At 35.1% G+C, this 23,589-nt stretch overlaps 2 protein-coding genes across 4 annotated transcripts; one reads left to right on the forward strand and one right to left on the reverse strand.

The window, feature by feature from the left end:
• Positions 1–2,165: 2,165 nt before the first annotated feature.
• On the reverse strand, positions 2,166–5,314 carry LOC145626868 (uncharacterized). Of its 3 annotated transcripts, none has more exons than XM_081679339.1 (7): positions 5,137–5,314; positions 4,100–4,371; positions 3,730–3,992; positions 2,791–3,187; positions 2,593–2,691; positions 2,443–2,493; positions 2,166–2,306 (listed from the first exon to the last, which is right to left on the reverse strand). In XM_081679339.1, exons 2-4 carry the CDS (start codon positions 4,287–4,289, stop codon positions 3,041–3,043), a joined length of 600 nt encoding a protein of 199 aa, XP_081535465.1. In that variant the 5' UTR covers positions 4,290–4,371; positions 5,137–5,314; the 3' UTR covers positions 2,166–2,306; positions 2,443–2,493; positions 2,593–2,691; positions 2,791–3,040. The 3 variants fall into 3 exon arrangements, with proteins under 3 accessions (XP_081535465.1, XP_081535464.1, XP_081535463.1); XM_081679338.1 differs by lacking the exon at positions 5,137–5,314 and having other exon boundaries at positions 2,791–2,892; positions 2,968–3,187; positions 4,100–4,606; XM_081679337.1 differs by lacking the exon at positions 5,137–5,314 and having other exon boundaries at positions 4,100–4,606.
• A 6,462-nt stretch (positions 5,315–11,776) lies between these two features.
• On the forward strand, positions 11,777–13,381 carry LOC145627802 (uncharacterized). Its single transcript, XM_081680148.1, has 4 exons — positions 11,777–11,913; positions 11,958–12,114; positions 12,285–12,428; positions 12,923–13,381. Exons 1-4 carry the CDS (start codon positions 11,777–11,779, stop codon positions 13,379–13,381), a joined length of 897 nt encoding a protein of 298 aa, XP_081536274.1.
• The last annotated feature ends 10,208 nt before the right edge of the window (positions 13,382–23,589 follow it).

Consider the following 23,589-nt stretch of genomic DNA (forward strand, 5'->3'; position numbering starts at 1 on the left):
ACCCAACCAAATGGCGATGAAAAGTACTCATCATCATATTTTAGTCGAGGAGACATGATCAGGTGTCTACACCACCGCCACCATGATAAAGGCTAAGGCTTTTCAAAGTAATAGAGCGAAAGTTTTATTCAAAACAAACCAACAATAACGTCAATCCTAAAGAAAATTATTTGATTTCAAAAAAAAAAAAAAAAAAAAAACCCCAATTACAAGTTAGAACCAATCATGCCCATAAAGTATGAAATAACATAATTAATCCCTTATAATTGCAAAGTTTCAATAACATATAAACGCTTTAAACCTCTCTGATAATCTGAATTTTTTGTTAAATCTTTAAATCACTTTCTGTAAGTATGTGGGTAATTAAAACCATCAAATAAAAACTCAATTCCAGTGCTTATATTAAAATTCCAACAATATACCTTAGTCTTAAACTCATCAAATAATTATAAAAATTCCATTAAAACCACCTAATAAGCACTTCCTTGAAGTTGGTCAATTCAGTTTTTAACACCTCTAGTTGCATCATGATATTTTGGGGTAACCCTGGTTTCTTAATATGAGTATCTCAGGTACTGTATCTCAAAATGGCATAGGAGAAGATAAAATAAATTTCATTAATTTTAAAATTTTTGTTGTATATCCTTCCTCTTCTTGTCCTATATCATCTTCTTCTCATATATTCACCCATGACCCACCTCCATCTTCTTTCTTCGATCCCGAACCCCGACTTCCCTCTAGCTACATCTTCATCCTTTTTCTTCTTCTTTTTCACACCATATTCAATTTAAGTCTCGATACACATTGAAGTAGCTCGAACTTTCCTCTCATGAACCACCACTTTAACCATTGAAGCAGCTTGAACCACTTTCACCGAAGCCACCAAATTAAACGAAAACCTAAGAAAACTAGAGAAATAAAGCGCACAATTAACCCCAAAGGGTATGAGTGTTATACTCCACCAATGATTTGATTTCCTTGTTTGATTTCTCCATTGAAGCTCTTCATTTCTCCCTTGAAGCTCTTTTTATTTTGGCTAATTACACTAATTTATTGGGCAATTTTACAATTTTAACCCAACTAATTAGCTAAAGCGATAAATTTGCCCTTTCGGGGAACATAATATTTCCTTCTCTAGATTAGTGCCCGTACGATGCACGGTAGTAATAAAAATTGTCCCATAATCAATTGTGATATAATATAAAAATAAGGAACTCATGTGGAATAAAAAAAAATGCAGTACATATAGAAAAATAAAATTATTACGTAAAAATATTTATTACAACTATAATTGAGAAGAAAAAAACATTATTATTGATTAGTTGTGTTGAAAATATTTAAAAGTAGTATAACATTATATTACATAAATGATGCATATTATTCACAATAAAACTTAACAATCTAGTGACTATATCACTACTAGAAAAAGGGTCTTTAACGACAAATATTTTCGTCGTTATATGGCCTTTGAACCGTCGTTAAAACATTTAACGACGAAATATTTTCGTCGTTTGTTCGTTGTAACAGGCTCCGTCGTTATTGGTTTTAACGACGATGTTCATCGTTACTTGTTAACGACAACTTATTACTTCGTCGTAAACATTAACGACAAACAAAGTAACTGTCGTTAATATCTAATCTTTCAACAACAAACTTTTAGACAATAACGACCAATTATCTCCGTTGTTGAATGGTTATATAAAATTTGAATTTGAATCTATAACGACCAAATTTTTCGTTAACTACAAATGCAAATAACAAGAGGCATTCCTAATCTGTCGTAATTTGAAAAGGTAGCTACATACATTATCAAATCAAATTAATTAGCACAAAAAAAAATCAAATAAAATTAATGACATTAAAAAAAACATAGCCAATGACAAATTTATTTATCACAAAAGGTTTGACCTTAAAAATTGATGAAACCAATAATCACGTACACTTAGTCGTGAGAGTTAAGCCTTTTGCTTAGATATTGCAACTTAATAGGTTTACTAATTATAAAATGTTGTCCTTATTATTGACAATAAGTAGCAGCCACTTATTGTTGTTGTTGCATCATAAAATCCTTGAATGCTTTTAATTCAGCTTCAAATGCACCCATTCGTCTCTTGAGCTCATCATTCTCTGCTTGTACCGTGTCCACGCGATTAATTAGATCTTGATTTTATTTTTTTGCCGTTGTCAACTCAGTTTGAAGTTCCACTCTACTAGGTTGTGGTCCTGTTATTTCTTTAAGTGTTATACCTCCTCCAAAACACACAACCCGATCACTGAGACTTTGACTCAAAAACCTTTGGTGCAACCTACATGTTTTTCATATACATTAATTTTTGCACATCTTAACATTACATATAACAAATTATGAAATATATATAGGGAGTACATTACATTCTTGTAATGGAATATATGACAAAAAATAATATATATATATATATATACCTGTGCATGAGAAAGGGATGGTTCATTTTCTATTGTTTTTCAAATTTCATCCTACAACATAAATAATATAATCATCATGTCCAAATTAAAATAAATATTCATAAATAAAAAATCAAAGTTCGAACTAAATCAAGCATTCAATGAACATACATATTTTTGTTTCGTCTCTGCATTTGGAAAGTTGGTGCCTTTCTTACGAGTCGCATGGAACACATCAACTAAACTTGGTTTATTTCCCTTATTTGCTCCCTTCCATAACACAATAATTATTCACTTATAGTCAAATTATTGTAAATCACATACAATACTTTAAGACATGAAAGAAAAATTTTATTATTATCAACATACCAATTCATCCCAAATGACTTGTCTAGTAGGCTTGCTTCCTGTTCGATGCATTAGCTCTTTAGGATAATGAGCTCTATTCTCTGAGTTCCTAGTGCTTCTTTTCTATAGATTATTAACAATATGTATCATTATATCATATAAAAATAATAGCAAAAAATTCTAGTTTTGTGGATTTACCTGAAAATCATCGTCTAAATAAACCTCCTTGATTAGCCACTTCCAATCATTCTCTTCAACTCCGTTTGGTGGCTTACCTTTTGTATGCAGCTGCTAAGGTAATTTTCTTCTTGGTGACATTATACCTTAATAAATCAGACCTCCAATTTGTCCATAGCTCTGTCATATGGTTAAGAACATGCTCCTTGTAAGCGTCAATGCTTTCATTAGTAAAGACATCCTAACATAAAATAGATTATCAATTAATGTTGGAACATAAGATATAATTAATTCTAGCACTACTAGATATGATCTATCAATTTAATCAATACAAAAAAATTAAAACATAATTAGGAACTGTCCCTTTAAGATCACAACCAGCACAATAAGACAGTAGTAAGTTTTCAGTTCCTAATCAAATTAGGAATTGTCCTTCAACTAAGGGAAAGACTAGTAAAGAGATTTCAGACCACTAATAAGAATTTTGGAAGAATACATGTCTGCTAACCTTTGTCTTTTGGCAGAATACATGTCTGCTAACTTGTAAAAGAAAAATATGAAGTGCAGCTCTATTATATGCATTACAATTTGAGCTAACAGTTTCATGTTTTTAGGATTAGGACAATTGACAAAGTAATGAGAGAATACGCAAAAGTTTCATAATACATCTTAAATTCTGCATTTTATGAAATGGGTTTGAAGTAGTATATTTTATATACTCCACTTCTTTTTATAAATAATAGTATATGAATCAATAGCTTAGCAACTAGACTAAATACTTACCGTAACAGCAATCCACATGTGTTCTTTTTCTCTATCTCCAATATCACTCCATTTTCGGACTCTACCTGGGCAGATATTTGAGTCTCGAACTATTATCCCAAGATGCCTTGCAAATACCTTTTGATTTGTTCCCACAGCTCTATTATTATAGAATTCAATCTCTAATTTCTCATTAGGCTTCAGCTTAGCTATTTCTTTACATTTGTTTCTTTCCCTCTTTTTTCCAATCATAGCTTTCTTAGTGGTAGAAGATGCACCCCCATCTATTAAAAAAAATAGTTAGAAGTATCAAATTAATAGATACATTTGCAACAAAAAAAAAATAGATACATGATAAATCAAATGTATTGTTAATTGCTAAAAATATTACCATTTGCAATTTCTTGAATATCAGTAGATATCTCCCTCTCATTGTCATTGTCATTGTCATTATGATGATCAATCATATTTTCATTTGCCTCAAAATCATGATCACTTAAATCCTCATTATCATGTGGAATATGCACATCCTCATCTTCAGGGGAGGAATAGATTTCATTATCATCATTGTCCTCTTGCATTGCCTCAGATGATGAATTATAATCTTCCACATCATTTCTTGATAATTGATGTGGGGGAGAAGATAATGGATTGAAGGAAGTTCTATCATTTACATTAGATTTATATATTATTGTAGTCTCCCAATATACTCTAGCACACATGATGTAATTAACATCATCTTACATACACACCAAAAATAGCCTGACAAAACTAATATCAGACCAATAACCCACGAAAATATAATGATGAAAACAAAATTTATATGCTATTTATATCATTAGAATAACTATGGATGTCATAATTTCAGATCAGATGTGTATGTCGAGATTGATATATATATATATATATATATATATATATATATATATATATATATATATATATATATATATATATATATATAACATCTTAAATTTTCTCAAATTAATTCACATAAACCACCGATTATCTATAGCAACATATGTATGCTAATTTACACAGCTAATATTCCAGCCAACAAATTATATAATTAAAAGTATTGAAAATAATTTACATCCTGTATGCATAGATACAGAGTATAAGAGACAAATTAAAGGAAATAATTTAGAGATACATGCAAATAGTTAAACAAATTAGAAAAAAGAATTAGATTGTTAAGTCAAGGTATCAATAAAACATCAACCTTGAGTAATTTGACTAAAAATCAAATGAAACTACAATAGAAAAGGGGGAAAATTGATGAACCAGATTGATGTATCAGGCCTAAAATTAAAATCAAACAAAGGAAAAACTTCATATTTTAACAAATTAACAAGTCCTTCAATATATTAAATTGAAGCTAAAACTTAAACTGCAATTTTGTAATTCAAAAGAGATATAATAACATACCGAATATTGAATACATCCTTCGTTGGTTTCTAAGTTTAAGAAAGAATAGACCTTGATCAACAAGATTTAGGAATACAGCTTCCGATTATCGTCGAATTGGGAATTTTAGAGTGAATAGGTTTTGATAGGGAAAACAAGGGTTTCTTTTTAGAGTTCAATGCAGCGGGAGGTAAGAGTGAAAAATAGAAATTTAGCGGTTCTAAATTTTAATCCCGCCGCGTCATATATTATTAACGACGATTTGGTTTTTTTTTTTTTTTTTTTTTTTTTTTCTATTTCTAAATTATTAACGACACACATTTAATACTACCTCCGGTCCAAATTACTTGCAACTTTGGAATGTTTTATATCTCACAAATAATACCCCAAAGTTGCAAGTAATTTGGACCGGAGGTAGTATTATTTTGTCATTGTGCAGACAATAGTCTAAAACTCACGAGAAACATGTTTAGTCCTCGTTATAAGTATGCTTTTAACAATGAAATTTTTATGTCGTCGTTATTGAGTCGTTGTTAATTACTTAAATTCTAGTAGTGTATGACTAAATACTTATTTATAAATGTCTTTTAACAAACACGAAAGTATTATCAAACAACAGAAAAAAATGAGAAGATACAAGTTTATAAACTTGATAAACAAGAACTGTTTATCAAGGGGTGTATATGTCAATTACATATAACTTTGGTTGTTGTTTGCTCTCTCCTCTTGCAAACTTTTGGTAGTATTTTTCTAATTTTCTCTCTCCTCCTTCAACCTTCAATTTCAATGATGGAAAGAATCTTCTCCCTATATGACACCGAACAAGTCGAAATCAATGGAGGGAGAAAAAATACCTACCCTTTGGGGTTATCCGTGCCCATTATTTTCACTTTGTTAATTGGGTTTTCGTTTAATTTCGGTGGCTTCAATAGTGGTGCGAAGCCAAATTTAATGAAGTTGGCGACCCTTTAGGGTTAACCATGCCATTATTTTCTCCTTTTGTTATTAGGGATTTTGTTTAATTTTATTAGCGAAAATGGAGTTGAACGAACTTAAAAAAAAAAAGGTGAAAGTGGGCAGAGGTTGTAGGGAGAAGATTAAGGTGGGTGGGAAGAAAAAATAAGAACAAGAGGAAGAAGATAAACATGAAGAAGAGGATAAACATGAAGAAGACGTAGATGGGAGGAAGAATATGATGAATAGCAGCAAACGGTGTGTGTGTATATATATATATATATATATATATATATATATATATATATATATATATATATATATATATATATATATATATACAATTTTCAATGCAACTTATTTACAAAAATGCCATTTGGGCTTGCTCGAATAAATTCTATGGTAAAACTATTAGCACAACATACATGTAAATACATAAATAACAAATAATATATCACCTTTATGTCTAATAAAATAATTTCAATGGAAATAAATAGTACTCGGATCATCAAAGGCAATTAAAATCAGCAATTAGGTAGCACTTGTTTGATTCAGAAGAAGATGTCACTTGTTACTATGTTCAATGTGTCTTTTACTATGCATTTTATTTATAATGTTGAATGAAATAAATTTATCATCTCAATCACACATTTCAACACAAGACATTTTTTTAGTGTATTTACTAAGATATAAATTTATTTAATTACGTGATAACAAAAAATGGACTGATATTCACATCTTCCCACAATTAGACATATGATATAGTTGTCAAACACAACATTATATAGTCATATGTAATACTCTATTAGTCTAAGAAACAAAATATTAGAGGTATTTGAAAAAAAAAATAATAAAGTGATTTTTTAAGTAATTTCTTCAATATCAATTATATAAATCAATTTTATTATTACTTTTAGGGAAAATTTTCAATAGGCGGTAATGATAGTATCTTGTACCTTAACTAGTGGCTCACTTATACTATAAATTTATAATTATAATTAAAAATGAGTTGTATTAATATTTTTGGCAAATGTGTACGGAAGAATGAAGAACACGAAATAAAAGGAAATACATTTTATGTAAGGAAATTTTGCATTAAACCACCTTTTATAAAGATTTTTTTTGCAAGAAAGCACCTTAGAAAAAAAAAATTCGCAAAAACACTCCTTAATCTTAAATTTTTTTGCAACCCCACACCTTTTCCCGGATTATACCCTTTGACCTTGTTTTCAGGGGTTGACCCGACCACGTGCGGAGCATGTATCCCCCTAAAACCACTATTCCTCCCTTTCTCTCTCTCTCTCTCTCTCTCTCTCTTCTAATTTTACCCAATTTTTCCCTTTAACACCAATTACCCTCTCTTTCTCTCTCCTTCTTCACTATTCTTTCCCCCTTCCCATTAAAAGCACCCTTCAACTTCTCGTCATTAAGGCTCTGCTGCTCCGCCATGGCTGCAACAAATTGAATGCTTCCAATTTGAGTTAAATTGCTAGCCCTAGGTGAAAGTAAGTTTTCAATTTCTCTCTCCTTTTTTTTATTGCATTATGCTATTTGTACTCTGTGTTAATTGTTGGTCCTTGTTTTCTTCCATGGGTAAAAAAAAGGACATCTTCTGCATCGTCATCATCAAGAAAGCGTGGTGGGGGACCAAATACTACATTATTCAAAAACCAAGGTACAATTTTTGATTTTTATAAGGATTTTTTAGAAAATAACACCACAAATTTTCACAAATTTTGCTTATAACACCACATTATCTCAAATTTTTACTATAACACCACCAAAAAACCAAAAAAATTTGATTTCATCACCTATTCACAGATTTTTGGATGGAATCCGTTAGTGGACCCACCAAGTACACGTGGCACTCATTTATTAGTTTTTTTTTTAAAAAAAAAAACCTCAACACTAATTCAGCCAGCCCACCGCCGCACCACCTATCGCCGGCAACACAACTCCAGCCGAAAACCACCTTTTCCTCTACCTTGATTGGCAAAACCGAGCGTTTTCCACCCCGACACCGGAGAAACCGAGCGACCAGCCACCGACCGTGAGCGCGTTCACCCCTTCTCCCTCCTCGAAAACCCCTTAACCGTTCACCCCTTCTCCCTCCTCGAAAACCCCTTAATTGTGAGCTCGCAGCCGGCGTAACCAGAGAAGGAACAAGAGCAGGGCACGTTATGGTGTTCGCGATTGAGAATTAGAGAGGCTAAATCGACGATATTCACCGGCGAAGAGCGAGATCCTGAACTTTGTAATCTCCTCTTTGAAGCTCATAATCATAGAAATGGGGGTCGATTTGACCGTTTCAAAGGTGGGGAAATGGGGGTGGTTTTACGCGCGGTGGTGGCTGGGTAGGTGGGGCAGGTACGCGGTTGGGCTAGGGTGATGTGTAGGCGCGGCGGCTGAGGTTGGGATGCCGACAGTGGCAGTGGTAGTGGTGGGGTCAAGGTTGTCGGTGGTAGGCTGGTGACTGGGTTAGATTTTAGGGATTTTTTCTTTTTTTTTAAAAAAAAAAATTCTTTTTATTTTTTAAAAACCAATGTTGTATTGACATGTGTCCATCACGGGTCCCACTAACGGATTCCATCCAAAAATCTGTTAATTGGTGGTGAAATAAAATTTTTTAGTCTTTTTGTGGTGTTATAATACAAATTTAGATAATGTGGTGTTATAAGCAAAATTTGTGAAAATTTGTGGTGTTATTTTCTAAAAAAATCCTTTTTATAATGATAGGGTTGAAAATAGTTTAATTTGAAATTGTCTATGGTAAAGTGGGATTAAATGTTGGAATTGGCATGACATGCATGCACTTGAATATTAGTTGAATAATTTCTTTATTAATTAGTTGTGGGTTGATGTGATTAATGTTAGTTGTGGGTTGTATAATTTCTTTATTAGTTGAATTTCCTTGGAAGCAGTGATTTTTATGTGTTTTATGTGAAAGTTTTTAAAGTTTTTATTCATTAGTTTGTTGTTTGCTTGGGACATTGAAATTGATATTTGTGTCTGTTTTTGTATCAAGTTTAATGGTAGGATAAATATTTTTGAGCCTTGGTATAAATTTATGGATCCAATTAATATTAGGCTTATGTATGGTGGTGAATTTGTAACTAAAAGGGGAAAAACAACATATGAGAAGGGGAACAACAGTTACTATGGACTGAGATTACATCCTAATGTGTTTGAAGTTTGGTATTTTGAATTTGTGCATTGGATAAAAAGTGAGTTAGGTTATGATGAGGTTGGGGAGATTTGGTATAGGAAGAAAGGGTGTACTTTGTACTCTGACAAAAAACAAATCTTAAGTGATATTGATGTACCAGATTTTTTAGAAGCAAAAGAAGCAGATGGTTGGCACATTTGGTAGTTGTACCATCCTCCCAAAGACTTTGCTGCTGAACAGGCAAGACTTTGGTATGGACTAGGGGTGGGTTTTTACACAAATTCAGACGTGTCAAGTGGTGGGACCTTTACTAAAGATTAGCCATCAAATAGGAATGAGTCAGTAGTTTTCTAAGGTGAGTCAGCCGGAGGTGGGGTTGGTTTGGTTGAGTCGGCAGAAAGAGGGAGTGAGTTAGGAGAGGCATATTCAAAAAGTGTGGGGGCCCATCATGCAAAGATTCCCTTCCAAACCCTAGATTTGAGAATAAATCTTTAGTGTTTCCTCATACCAGTCTCATTCCCAAAAGAAATTTAACTCCCCCACCTAGAAGAGAAAAACTCCCATTTGTGTAAAAAAAAAAGGTAAGCTTCCTGTTTCTTGTGTGAGTGAAAAACTAGTGAGGGAATTCGCCATCATACTTGAAACTAATGAGCAGGAGAGTAGTGAGAGTGGTGATGGGGAAGACATTGATGCCATTTTGAGTGAAGATGACTGTGAAGACATAGATGATGATGACTTGTATGCTAAAATTTTTTATGCTGGTATCACTAAGAGAGTGTTTGAAAGTTTAGGGTCTAGAGAGATAGCAGTTCAGTTGAATGCAGATGAATTTGAAGAGGATGAGGAGGACAGAAACGAGGTGCAACCTGATAATGAGCTTAATGACAGTGATAGTGAGGTTGTCAGAATAGTTGGATCTGATGATGAGGGAGTAGACTACCCCATATTAGGGCTGGAAAAAGCTGACCCGACCCGATAACCCGACCCGAAATAAATGGAGAGAAATTTTCAACCCGTTTATGTAATTAAGTCAACCGAACCCGACCTGAAGTTAAATAGGTCGGGTTCAAGTTGGAAATCCCAACCTGAAACCAACCCGCCTAAACCCATTTAACTAATTGGGTCGGTTTCAGGTCGGGTCAACCCGAACCCAACCCGCCTTAACCCGTTTACCACCTTATTTTTACCAACCAAATGTTTAAATATGGGCCAAGACCAAACTATCTAATGAAAAACCCTAAAATATTTTACAACCTCACGTCGTTTTTCACTTTCACTTTCATTCTCTTTACTTATTTTCTTTCTCTCTTCTCTCTCTTTTCTAGTTCTCTCTCTTGTTTTCAACTCTTTTCCATTAAAATTGTTGATTGAAGCTCGTTGAATCTTCATCTTAACATTATCAAGGTAATTTACTTGTTAATTTCATTCTCTTTACTTAATTTTGTTGTGTTTTTATACGTTTTTTTTGTGTGATTTTCCATTAAAACATGTTGTTGGCTAATTTTTGCATTTTTTGTGATTTCTCTCTGTAATTGGCTTAATTATTTATTTAATTTATTCTTAATCAACAGATAGCTGACAGCCCTATTCCTCCTGAACCCATTGAACTTGCGAATCCGAATTAGATGATGAAGATACTGAACTATGCAGAATGCAGCAACACTAGTTTTGATTTTATTGCTTTTTTATTTATTTGATAATAAACAGCCAATTAATTATATTTAAATTTATTGTTGTATGATTGAACTATACAACAACATTTATTTTAATTTTGAAATGTCAATGGAATTATTTTTGCTTTGAAATTGTATTTTATGTTAGTTGAATGATACAGGTATATTTAATTTTAAAAAAATACAGGATAAACAAATTACAAGGTTATTTAAAAAAAAAAAAAAGGTTTAGACGGGTCGGGTTCAGGTCAACCCGTTTAAAACCAGGTCGGGTTCAGGTCGACTTACCTGAAAACCAGGTTGGGGGGTCCTGACCCGTTTATCTAAACAGGTCGACCTGAACCCGACCCGACCCGACCTGTTTGCCAGCCCTACCCCATATTCAACCCAGAAGTAGACTTTAAGCAGAAAATAGACCTCAAATTTGGCCTTAATTTTCCATCAAACACATGCTTCAGAAAAGCTTTGAGGAACCATGCCATTAAGAATGGCTATGATTACTATTTTTTGCATAATACAAAGCTGAGAGTGTCTGCCTACTGTGCAAAGAGGTATGCATGCCCATGGCAGAAAAATAGGAAGTTGCACAAGTGTGTGTGGGGGGTGCAGAGGAAGAATAGATTTAGGGTACATTGCAAGAAAGTGAAAGGAGATGACAGAGATTAAAAGCTTCAAGGGTGAACACGTCTGTGGACATCAACATGTGAATCCAAAGGTCAGCTCCCAATATCTTGCTGAAAGATACCTTGATGCCTAAAGAGATGATCTAACCATGAAGATGAAAGCATTCATCGAAAGAGTAACTAGAGAAGTATAAGCTGAGATAAGATATCATAAGGCTTGGAGAGCTAAATAACTTGCACTGAGAATGTTGTTTGGTGATGCTGCAGAAGAGTATGAGAGATTATGGGATTATGCAGTTACTATTTGCAAATATAACCCTGGTAGTACAGCAATTGTCAAGGTTGTAGGCATAGAAAATCCTCCACCCATGTTCCAAAGGATGTATGCCTGCAGCCTTGTAAGGAGGGGTTTATTGCTGGATGCAGGCCTATTTTGGGTGTTGATGGGGAAAATTTGAAGTGGCCTTATCCTAGTATTTTGCTGACAGCAGTGGGAAAAGATGGGAATAACATCTTCCCAGTTGCTTGGGCTGTAGTAGAGGCTGAAAATGCTGAGACTTGGAAGTGGTTTTTTAAACTGCTGGTAAAAGACATAGAATTTGTTGATCAGTCAATCAAATTGGTGCATGAAAATTAAGCTTTTACCTACATGTCTGATAGACAAATGGTTAGATTTATTACCTCAACTTGTCATGCCCACTTATTTACTGTATTTTCCTTATCCATAAAGTTGTTACATGTTTTTGTTTGTAGGGATTGTTGGATGCATTCAAAATTGTAGTGCCTAATGCTGATATTAGTTTTTGTTGTAGACACGTATGGTCTAACTTCAAAACCAAATTCCCTGGTGAGATCTATAGGGAACACTTTTGGAAGGCTGCAAGGTCATCCACTAAAGTAAACTACTTTACCTAAAGTTGTATAGGTTAGGTTAGTTTTGTTTGATTATCTCATGTAAGTAATTGTATCCAATGTTATGTCATAGTACTATTTTTAGCAACATATGCAATTTATTAAGAAGATAAACACAGAGGAATTCACATACTTTCACTCCATTCCACCATGTAACTGGTCAAGGCATGCATTCACCACTAGAAGCAAATCTGGTATGTTTCTAAAGAACTGTTGTGAGAGTTTTAACAATGTCTTGAGGGAGGCAAGAACTAAACCAATCATATTCCTTTTGAAGTGGATAAGGAGGTATGTAATGATGAGATGTTGTATGAAAAGGGATGGATTACAAAAGTTTCAAGGCTTGATTATGCCTTCAGTTGTAAAGATGATTCAGAAAGGTTTGTTAAAGGTGTAAAGTTAGAAAGTGATCGAATCAGGAAGATTTACATGAGTTTGAAGTAGATAATGAAGATGACTCCTATATTGTTAATTCACAGACCAAGGAGTGTGGTTTCTTTAGGTGGAGTTTGTTAGGAATTCCTTGTTGGCATGCATTGGCATGTATTGTGAAGAGGAGGCTTCCGTATGAGGAATTTGTCCACCCTACATATCATGTGAGTACTTATACTGCTCCTTATGCACCCATATTCAAAGCAATGCCTGGTTTTAGGCAGTGGGAAGTGCAGCCATTAGCCAAGCCTTTACCCCCTCATTACAGAGAAATGCCTAGAAGGCCTAGCAAAAAGAAGAGGGTGAAAGAACCAGGGAAAGATAAAGAGAGAGAGTTGGTGAAAAGGGAAAAGAAGAACAACAAGTGCTCTAATTGTGATGGTCTTGGGCACTACAAAACAAAGTGCCAAAATGTCACTCAGCCTCAAGTTTTAAGTAAGGGTGGAAGACCTTGCGGCTGCTCAGATAGGAGAAGGACCCTACCAGCAGGCTATGTCACAGGGTAGGGGAGCTGGAACTTAAGCTGGAGGTAGTCAGTCAATTTCAACAACAACAACAACAACAACAACACCTATAAGAACAACACCAACATCTGCAACAACAACAAAAGCATCTGCAACAACATCAGCAACTAGGGGAAGAAAAGCAGGAGCAGCAAAGGTAACCTCCCCACTAATGACTAGAGGTTCAAAAGCAAAGGCAGCAACAACAATTACAACATCATCAGCACAATAACAGCAGCCAAAGAAATAAAAAAAAAACCTCTTCAATGGCTGCTTTGATATCAAGCTCTCAGAATGTGCAATCATCACAAGCTTCTTCCAACCATGCACCATTATCTCAAGGTAAGAGTTCATGATTAATATGTCAAGTAGTTAGGGGTCTTGTTTTTGTCAGTAAACTCAAGCAAGTTTTTCCAGTTTTGTAAACACTATAATTATCCCCTTTTTTTTTTTTTTTTTATCATGTCATCATCTTTTGTCATTGATAATTAATTAAGAAACATATCAAGTTTTGCATAAACAAATGAAACAATGCATTACCAATGATAAATAAACTTGCTTTCATTCAAAAGACCATATCAAGGTCAAAACAATACAACAAAGTTAGCTAAATATGTGGCTTTAATTTCATTAAATCATACTAACCATGCCTAACCAAATCCTAACTAAAAAATTTAACAACAACTACATAACAACAAAAAAAACAATAACACATGCTAGAACCACTACTCCAAGCTGATCTGTTTGCAATCCTTGTGGAGTTGGGGGTCATGTTGCTTCCATTGCTTCTTCTCCACCCTCTCTAATTGTTCAGTCGACCTTTTCTTCTCATGGTTGCAGCAAGCCATCTTTGTCTGAAACAGACTCAAATCAGTGGTAATAGTCTCAGCTAACTGCATGTTAGTCACATCCCTTTGCCAATCAACAATGTCCTCGTCAATCCACTCAAAAAAAATTACAACCCTTATACCATGTCTCGTAATTGTAGAATTTGCATGCTTTAAACTTTCCACCAGGGTTCTCATGCGTCCATGAGGTCCTAAGACTGACAAGAATACCACAATAACACTTCTAGCCCTTGAAACCCATGTTGCAAACAATTCGACGAACAATTCCCAAATTAAAACCCTAATTTTCGAACAAAACCCTAATTTCCGCAATTTTAAGCAAATACAAGCAATTAAGTGTCAATTACCTGACCCAATTGAAGTTCCTTGGAGATTTCGTTGGGAAATTTGGCCAACAATGTCGTCAATTTTGAGCAAGATTGAAGAACAGGAACATAGTGAAGAGAGGAGAGAGAAACATATAGAAAGAGAGAGAAATTAGAGGGAAATAAGGAGGGAAAAAGGAGGAATAGTGGTTTTTAGGGGGACACGTGCTCTACACGTGGTCAGGTCAACCCCTGAAAACAAGGTCAAAGGGTATTTTCTGAGAAAAGGTGTGGGGTTGCCAAAAAATTTAAGATTAAGGTGTGTTTTTGCGAAAAAAAATTTATAAGGAGATTTCTTAAAAAAAAATGGTTATAAAAGGTGGTTTAATGAAAAATTTCCTTTATGTAAAGATAATATATAAGATTTTGAATATTATTATAATTATATTATACAAAATTTCCAAAAATAAAAGATTTATTGCTAAAAGGGGAAGGGGAGTTTTGATGTGAAAAAACAGCATCAGCAAATGACATGTGTCATTTGTGGTGTTTGTTTTAGTATTAAAAATCATGTTAATGATTTATTTAAAATACAAACTTTACAAAAAGTCCGGTTTACAGTAAATTATTGAATGGCCAGAGACTTACTACTTGTACTTCTTTTTCCTTCCTCTTTCAAGATCCGTATTCCTCTTCAAGTATATAGCAACCAACAGAAAAACTGATACTTGACGACATCGACCATCTTCCTCAAAATCACTCCTTTGCACTACTTTGAAATCTTCTCTTTCTCAAATTTTAATGAAAATTTCATAATTCTTTCTACTTTCTCTCTCATCCCAATCGATTCCCAATATACATCAATCTATATAACTCAAAATCAATTCAATTGTTTTTCCCTTTAATTCTATATCAATTGTGAGAAATGATAGATACTACAATAACTAGGTTTTGTTTCTTCACTACTTTTCTGGGTTGATTTGGGGTTACGACCTACGAGATGAATTGATAAAGTTCACTATATCAATGACAATGTTAGAACTCTTGATTAATTTTATTATTATTATTATTATTTTTTTGTTATGTGATGTCGATCTTTATTAGTTTGATTTGTTTGAGTGATTGTACTTTTTTCATGACTATTGCTAATTTTGTGTTTATTTTGTTGATTTTGATACTCTATTTTGCATATGTAGCTTAATTACTTTTGTGAAAAAAGGTCACTTTTGTGGAAAAAAAATCACTTTTGTGAAAAAAAAGGTGGTACTTTTGTGAAAAAAAAAGGGTCACTCCCGTGAAAAAAATGGGTCATTCTTGTTACAAAAAGGGTCACTTTTGTACAAAAAAAAAGGTTCACTTTTTGTAGACACCCATTTCTGTCTCCCCAAAACCAAACCCAGTGATGAGTACCTTTCACGTCGAATCATAATCGAATGAAACGAAAGTGTGGAAAAGTCTAGTGTTGCGGAAAGTTTTATTTCTTTTCTCTTCTCTCTGTTTTTGAAAACTTTATTTTAAGAAAACAGCCAATCCTATTTGGTTGGTCCATGATACGGGTTCGATAGTAGTGTAGTTGGATGGGGCTTACGAAGACCTTTCCAACGATATATTATAAGCCCAATTCCGATGAATATTGAGGAAATTATGGCCAATTTACTAAACTGGGCCCGGTTTGAGCTTTATGTGCGGCCCAATGATCTAGGGGAGGGCCTAATATGATTTATCATTCCTAATGCAATTAGGAATGGTTTTGGTCTTCTAGAATTTTCTAGAAGGTTCTTTTCATTCCTAATTCAATTAGCATTGATAAGTTGACTTTTCAGAGTTTTAATCAAAATCAAATAGCATTTTCAAATAAATTATATTATGTTATCTTCTAGTACGGTAAATCTATCGGATTTTCGAAAATGCGTTAAAATCCAGTTTGGCGTCCAACCCCAGGCATTGGCGCCTGCAACCAGGCTTGGCGCCAGGCGCTAGCCATTGGTGGCTGGCGCCAGCTAGCCAGGGTTGGCGCCAACCTTGTTTTGCGTGTGCCAGACTCTGTTTTGTTAAATTATCTTTTTTGGCTGATTTTCTCTATAAATATCGTATCAAAAACTCCGTTTTCATTCACGAATTGCCTACCATTCTCATCATTCATCATCTTTCATTCACGAATTCTCATCAACAATTAGTTTCAATTAGCTTTCATCAACAATCATTAATTCTTTAGCATTCTTTCATTCATTCAATTCTTTCATACAAAATTCCGTATTCACAAGATCTAGATACACCTAGCCATATTCGAAGTTGCCTTCGCCCTAGACGTGAAAGGTTTTAATTTCTGAGGGTTTGGTCCCAAATCTCTCTTTCAATTATTTAATTTAATTGCTTTGATTATTATTTTCCTTGAAGTTACTAACGTGTGTATTTTGTTATTAGAAAGAGGTACGAAGCATCAAAGTAAGTACTTTAATTGATTTATTGACATTATGATGTAGAAATCATGTTTATATTGTTATTATGATCTTCCTAGTATCATGTCTAGAGTAACTTTAATATCAAGTACGATTAAAAGTATGATGCTTCCTATGTTCTTCTTAATATTTATGATTGTTAGTATCATGTTAGGGTTAAATATTTGATTTTTATTGCTTAGTGACATGCTAGGGTTTGTTATTAATCTTGTTAGTATCATGCCTAGGATCTTGCTATTATTATGCTTTAATATTAACATGATTATGATTATAATTGTTATAATTTATGATGATTATTATTATTATTATTTTAATGACGATTATTTTATTTATGATTATTTATTGATTATTATTGTGTTGCTTGATTATTTATTCTTTATTGCTTGATCACCTTTTATTGCATGCTTAAAGGGAATTTGGTACTTGTAATCACGCTTAATAAGATAATTAATAATCTTGTTAGGTTAACTTTGATTATAATTCAAGTGATCGCCAATAATAGTTTATTTGTGCATTATTTTCAACCAACATAGATAAACAGGTTTAGGGTTAATCCTATTGATTGTATGTTAATCAGAAAGCGCACATGAATACGATCAGAATAAAGTAGAGGCCTATTATTAGGGCAGGTTCAATCTCTTTTAGGTTGGATTTGTACCTTCATCCCCGAACCCTTATTTGGTTCATGACCTTATGGAGTTGACGATCTCTTTGATCGTTAAGGGGTGTAACCTTCACCTCGTGAACGGTTTGCAAGTTCCTAAAACTTGTTGGCGACTCTTTTGCTCTATCTTCTTCCCTTTTAGACGCCACTGTACTTTAGTGTATGATCACAGTGGGATTCGAGCTAGTGGGATTTTTAAAGGCTTGAAATTATTTCCTAAACTTTTTTGGCGACTCCACAGGGGAGGATTTCTATTTTAATTCCTGAATTTGTTTCGACAATGATTTAGAATGAGTGGATGAGACTCGAAAAGTTCTAAGTATTTCATGTGCGTAATTTTGATTAACATTATTGTCATATGCATAAAAAGGTTCTCATTGGAAAGACCATCCGTAATGAGTCAAAAACATAGGATTTTACACGTAGGAAATTTGAGAAATGTCTTTCACAACTAGGACTGAAATAACACCACGCGAAACTGGAAGATTTTATCGAGCACAGAAAGCTGCTGAGGCATGTGGGAAGTAGCGTCAGGGGCCAGAGCTTGGCGCCACACTTTTAGCCGTAGCGCCAGACGCCAGTATTGGCGCCAGGCGCTACAATTAAAAGTTGGCGCCAGTCTCTGTTTGCTGGCGCCAATTTCCCCCAATACCGAGCCAGAAATATGCGTTCTAATTTCGACCGGTTTTTCGTATTGTTTGCTCGATCTTACTTCCTGATTGAATTTTTTCTCACTTTTCTGAAACCCATATGTGTTCTACATATGGACATAACCCTCTGGGAATTCATGCTCCATCTACCCGATTGAACGCTCCGTGCAACAAAGGGTACATCCGAGATGTTGAATTCACCAAACCATGGAAGCGAGTTTTTTCTAAAGCTCGCGGTGTCCCATCCACTCGCGCCAACCCTTCACGGTTAGGCTTCCGCGCGGTGCATCCGGACAATTAACCATGGACCCTCTTTGACTAAGCCATATCCCGAACTTTAGAGAACTAGAGCCATGGTTAGGTTGCAAACTCATTGCATCATATTGTGCCTACTTGACTAATTGTGCATTATTTGTTGTGCATATATATTCTATGTTTCTCTTAACCGTTTGTTGACTTGTCTTGAGATTAAATAAATTAATGACTTAAAGAACTTTGCCTAATTAATTAATTAATTAATTAATTAATCTGAGTCAATAAAGTCTATTTTTTCAATTGGAATTGACCTAGTACGACTTTAGGCGTACCCCAGTTGACTAATAATACCGAAAACAGTCCCAGACCGAAGTTTCACTATTGGCGCCAAAGTCTGAGCTGTAGCGCCACACTATGGTGTGTAGCACCATACGTTATCTAAATTGTCTGGCGCCAACCACCACAACGTGACGCCAGTCCTGTCGCTTGGCCGACAGTTCGGATTATTTGTCGAGTCATCATCTAAAGTCTAATTAATCAGTCTTCTATTTAATTCCGTTAATTTTGCTGACAATAATGCTTAATTGAATCAATGATCGAGTTTAGGCACTAAATCCCATGGTCTTACACAAGAGTCCAAACATGTCACATACACTCACTAGTCTTAGCACACACTTTGAGTATACATCACCATGGTCATGTCTTAGGTTCATGCATGAGTCGGTCTTTTCCGTCATTTGAGTTGGGGGGTACATTCTATTCCTAATTCTTCATATCCCTCCATCTAAATCTTCTTTCACATTCTATTCCAATTTTTCTTCACTTCCTCCATCCATTGCATGTTGAATAAAGTTTGAGTCAAATAATTAACAATAAATATCCCCAATTTCCTTTTCCACAGTACTTGGTCGAGGAGAGAAGGGCGATTAATCAAGGACAACCTCTTTATTCAAGTCTCACTTTTTGATAAACTAATTCGTCAAAAGAAGATAATGGCAACTCAAGAAGAAGTCAATGATCTTAAGAACCAATTGGCTACCATGACTGAAACAGTGAAGCTCCTCACACTTAAGGTCGATGATCCCGTGAAGCAACAACAGATGGATCTCATGCAAGAGAGTCTAAGCAAGCTATCTTGTGACTATAAATTTCAGGGCATGAGTTCACAAGGGGTCTCGCTGGACAAGGAACTTCTTCCGCATAAGTTCAACGCCACTGACATCCCTAAATTCAAGGCAACAGATAACCCTTACTTCCATCTAAGAGCTTTTGAAACTATAATGAGCATTAAGGGTATCGATAAGAAGGTTTTCCCCTCTCTGTTCCCACTATCTCTTGAAACCGTTTGCCAACAATGGTTCTTCTCCCTTGACAAGGAGAAAACCTCTACCTGGGAATCGATAGTAAACGCTTTCGTTGATAGGTACAAGTGCAATATTCAAGTTGAAACCGACCATAGACAACTTGAGATGCTAAGACAAAAAGAGAATGAAGGCTTTACTTTTTTCTTTAATAAGTGGAGGGAAACTTCCGCCAAGATGATTGAGGTCCCCACCGAAAAGAAGTCTGTGAGGATGTTTATCAAGAATCTTCAAGAGAAGTATTCAAAGCACTTAAAATATCAACACAATCTAAATACTTTCAAGGCTGTTTATGATATCGGAATTGAAATCGAAGATGATCTCGCGAAGCAAAAAGCTACTAACAATAGTAACCACGGTGGCTGGAAAGGAAAGAAGAACGACAATCCTTCTTCTTCCGAAAGCGCCCACTCTAGTAATAATGTTAGTACCTTTGACCATAATGGTGTCTTAGCCATAGACAATCAAGGATCTAAAAGGAAACCCAGGCGAGAGTTTACACCCATTGGAATGACTTACGATGCTGCTTTCGATCGTCTCTATGATCGAGGATTAATCAAACCTATTGGCCCTACCGAGGATCCAACACCAGAAAATCGATCTTCGAGATGGAATCCAAATTCCTATTGCAAGTACCATCGAGGAAACGGTCATACCACTGATGAATGCTACAGGTTTCAAAATCTCATTCAAGACCTCATAGAAGCAAACAAGGTCCCATTGCCTCTAGCTAGCGAGAAGACTGGGTGATGATGAAGCGAATGACACAAGACAAGAGGCGAGCTGCAATGACAAGATTTCATGGCCTCTTTTTCTATTTCTTTTTCATCTTTTCTTTCCCCAATAAGTCTAGCATAGGCACCTTTTCCTTTCCTTAGATTAATTTTGTAGATTCTTTATTTTCTTCTAATAAAATGAGCATTTATTTCCTTATATATGATCATTTCATTATATTGCATCAAATATAATAAAAAAAAAATAAAAAAAGAAAAAAAAATCCATGTCAAATTAAGCACAAGGTATACCAATGATTTGAGGCACCCCTTGTAGCCACATCATATCTCCTTTCGCCTTTCTAATTTACAAATCCTTTCTTCATAAACCACTTTGAGCCTCATCTAACGATAGACCTTTCTTTTTTTCAACCTACATTTACCTAACCTTGGGATGGGATGGTGTGTAACTTATGCAATTCTAAGCTTGAGTGAATCCAAAAAAAAAATTAAAAATAAGCAAAAGCAAAAAAATAAATAAAAGTGTACAAAAGGGCAAGTGTTCCAATGTCTTTGATATGAAAATATCTTCGATAAGAACACGTCTCAGATTGCTTCTCTTATCGAGTGCTCGGTACCGTGCCTGAGAAACATGAATGCCAAGTGAGTGATAGACCGCATGATCGGGATTGCCCACACTTATAAAAATAAAATGGATGCTAAAGCAAAAGAAAAGAAAGAGCTAAAAAAGAGTAGAAAACCTCAAGCATAAAAATACAAATATTCAAAAGCAAGGTTGCACACCTTGGGGGCTTATCTAGGGTTTTGAGCCTTTATCCCCTTCTTCTTCAAACCTTTAGCCTAACCACGTTACAACCCTTAAAAAGACCTTTTTTTGAGGTATACACACTTGTGCGAGGTTCGGCTAGAGCTACGTTCGGCCTGATTCCTAACGGATACGTAGGCAACCTCACATCGAGGTGCGGCCGTAATAAAAATGCATTCATATTCACATTCACACACTTACACCATGATCATATCAAGGGATCCCCTGTGCTCATCCCTATTCATTTAGAGCTAGACTTGGGGGCTTGATCCCTACATCATTAGCTTACCTAGCCTAAGAGTCACCACCATTTGACTCTTTTCAATAATATATTTTTCCACACACTTAGCTCTTGCGGCCTAACTTTAGTGTCACTATCACACACATCACGCATACATGACCAAATATATTTCCCTTAGGAACCCTTTGTCATGAAATCTTAACGCTGAAGCATGCTTCGTCAAAATCACTCATAATTGTCATTGCATCACGAAGTATGAAGTGCTTAGCCTCCGTGCCTAAGTTACCCAAATACTTTCATCATGGAGTCAACAGTTGAGATAGCCTAGGATGAATTAATCCTTGAACCTTGAGAGATAGTATCAAACAACATTTGACTAAGCTCATTCAACATGCATCTTCAAAACTTTTGATTTTCTTTTTCACGTCTTTCTTTTTCGGGAGAAAGTCGGTACCCTCCACAAAAATGACGGAAAATTTTTGCTTTTTTGCATTTTCGAGTCGCATAATCAACACTATGCACACACGGGTCATGAGTCACACGTGTCATCTCACTTCGAGTCGAGTCAACCTCGAGTCAGTCAAACATATCGAGTCAAGTTTATACCTTGAGTCGTGTCAAGTCGATGAGTCAAGCAACATTAAGCCTTAGGTCAACCCTAAGACAATTAAAGAAATTGGCAAAGTTCTATAGTCAAAAATAAATACAGGTGCAGCAGAATAGGGAAGACCCTACTCCAATTCTTGGCGCCAGAGATATCTCAGCAACGACAGAGCTCGAAGCCTCCCAGAAAGGTGATTTCGACCTCATGCAGCAATTTCGGGTTCCTTGGTACGCCAATTAGCCCCTATAAGCAATTTGACATGATTAGTAGTCGACTCGATTACAATCGTAGTAAGTGATTGACCTGACAAAAAATCGTCTCACTTAGCTTAAGCGCCTAAAACACTGGCTCATTACAATCGGTTCAAAAGCAAGCACTTAAACGACAATATTTCCAAATATGGATTGTCGCGCATTCTTATTAAACGACAAAGTTTTCCAAAAATTGGATTGTCATCCCCAACTGACAATATTTCCAAAAATGGATTGTCGTGCATCTTCTTCAACGACAATTTTTCCAAGATTGGATTGTCATCTCTGGCAAAGTTTCCAAGCGTGGATTGTCGTGCTCCTTCTTTGTTTGGCAATTTTTTCCAAGTTCGGATTGTCATCGCTGGCAAGTTTTCCGAAATTGGATTGTCGTACACCCAGTTCCCTATAGCAAAATTTCCCAAAGGATTGTTGTAGGTTTCTATTCATCATAAATATCGGCAAAAGTTCCTCAACGTAGATTGTCATTCATTTCAGTAAGTGGCAAATTTTCCCGAAGTGGATTGTCGGTCGACTCTTTTTTGCAAATGTTCCAAGACGCGGATTGTCAATAGTGGTAATATTTTCCCAAAAGGATTGTCGCATAGCGTTGGCAAATTTCCAAGGTGGATTGCTTTCAAGAGTTATATTCCAAGATGTGGATTGTCGATCGTAGCAAAGTTCTTATGAAAGATTGTTACGAAGCATTGGCAACTTTTCCAAAAATTGGGTTTTGGCAAATTTTCCGAGGTACGGATTGTCGCTTCATCGTGACAACATTTCCAAGGATGGATTGTTACGTGGCATTGACAAATTTCCCTAAATCGGATTGTCATACAAGAGTTGTATTGGCAACTATTCCCAAAGAAAAGAGGATTGTCATTACAGCAAAAGCACCGCCATACTGGTTCACAAGCAGCAAAGTACCGACGTACTGGCATAGCAAACATTAAGAAGCAGTGATCTTTTCGAAGACTATCACAGCGGAAATTAGAGTCATATCAAAAAGAAGCTCTTTGTTCAGAGACGAGTGAACA

This window comes from Chenopodium album, chromosome 4 (genome assembly GCF_948465745.1).
Source record: "Chenopodium album chromosome 4, dcCheAlbu1.1, whole genome shotgun sequence".
NCBI lineage: Eukaryota > Viridiplantae > Streptophyta > Magnoliopsida > Caryophyllales > Amaranthaceae > Chenopodium > Chenopodium album.

What these genes read in the sequence shown, in the direction of transcription:
- LOC145626868 (XM_081679338.1), bottom strand. Translation starts at nt 4,430, where the DNA reads ATGTGTGCTAGAGTATATTGGGAGACTACAATAATATATAAATCTAAT. An exon ending in TATTCAAGAAATTGCAAATG is followed by an intron (nt 3,993 to 4,099) that starts GTAATATTTTTA and finishes TTTTTTTAATAG; the next exon opens with ATGGGGGTGCATCTTCTACC. An exon ending in ACATGTGGATTGCTGTTACG is followed by an intron (nt 3,188 to 3,729) that starts GTAAGTATTTAG and finishes ATTTTATGTTAG; the next exon opens with GATGTCTTTACTAATGAAAG.
- LOC145627802 (XM_081680148.1), top strand. Translation starts at nt 11,777, where the DNA reads ATGTTGTTTGGTGATGCTGCAGAAGAGTATGAGAGATTATGGGATTAT. An exon ending in CCACCCATGTTCCAAAGGAT is followed by an intron (nt 11,914 to 11,957) that starts GTATGCCTGCAG and finishes TGCTGGATGCAG; the next exon opens with GCCTATTTTGGGTGTTGATG. An exon ending in AGTGGTTTTTTAAACTGCTG is followed by an intron (nt 12,115 to 12,284) that starts GTAAAAGACATA and finishes TTTTGTTTGTAG; the next exon opens with GGATTGTTGGATGCATTCAA.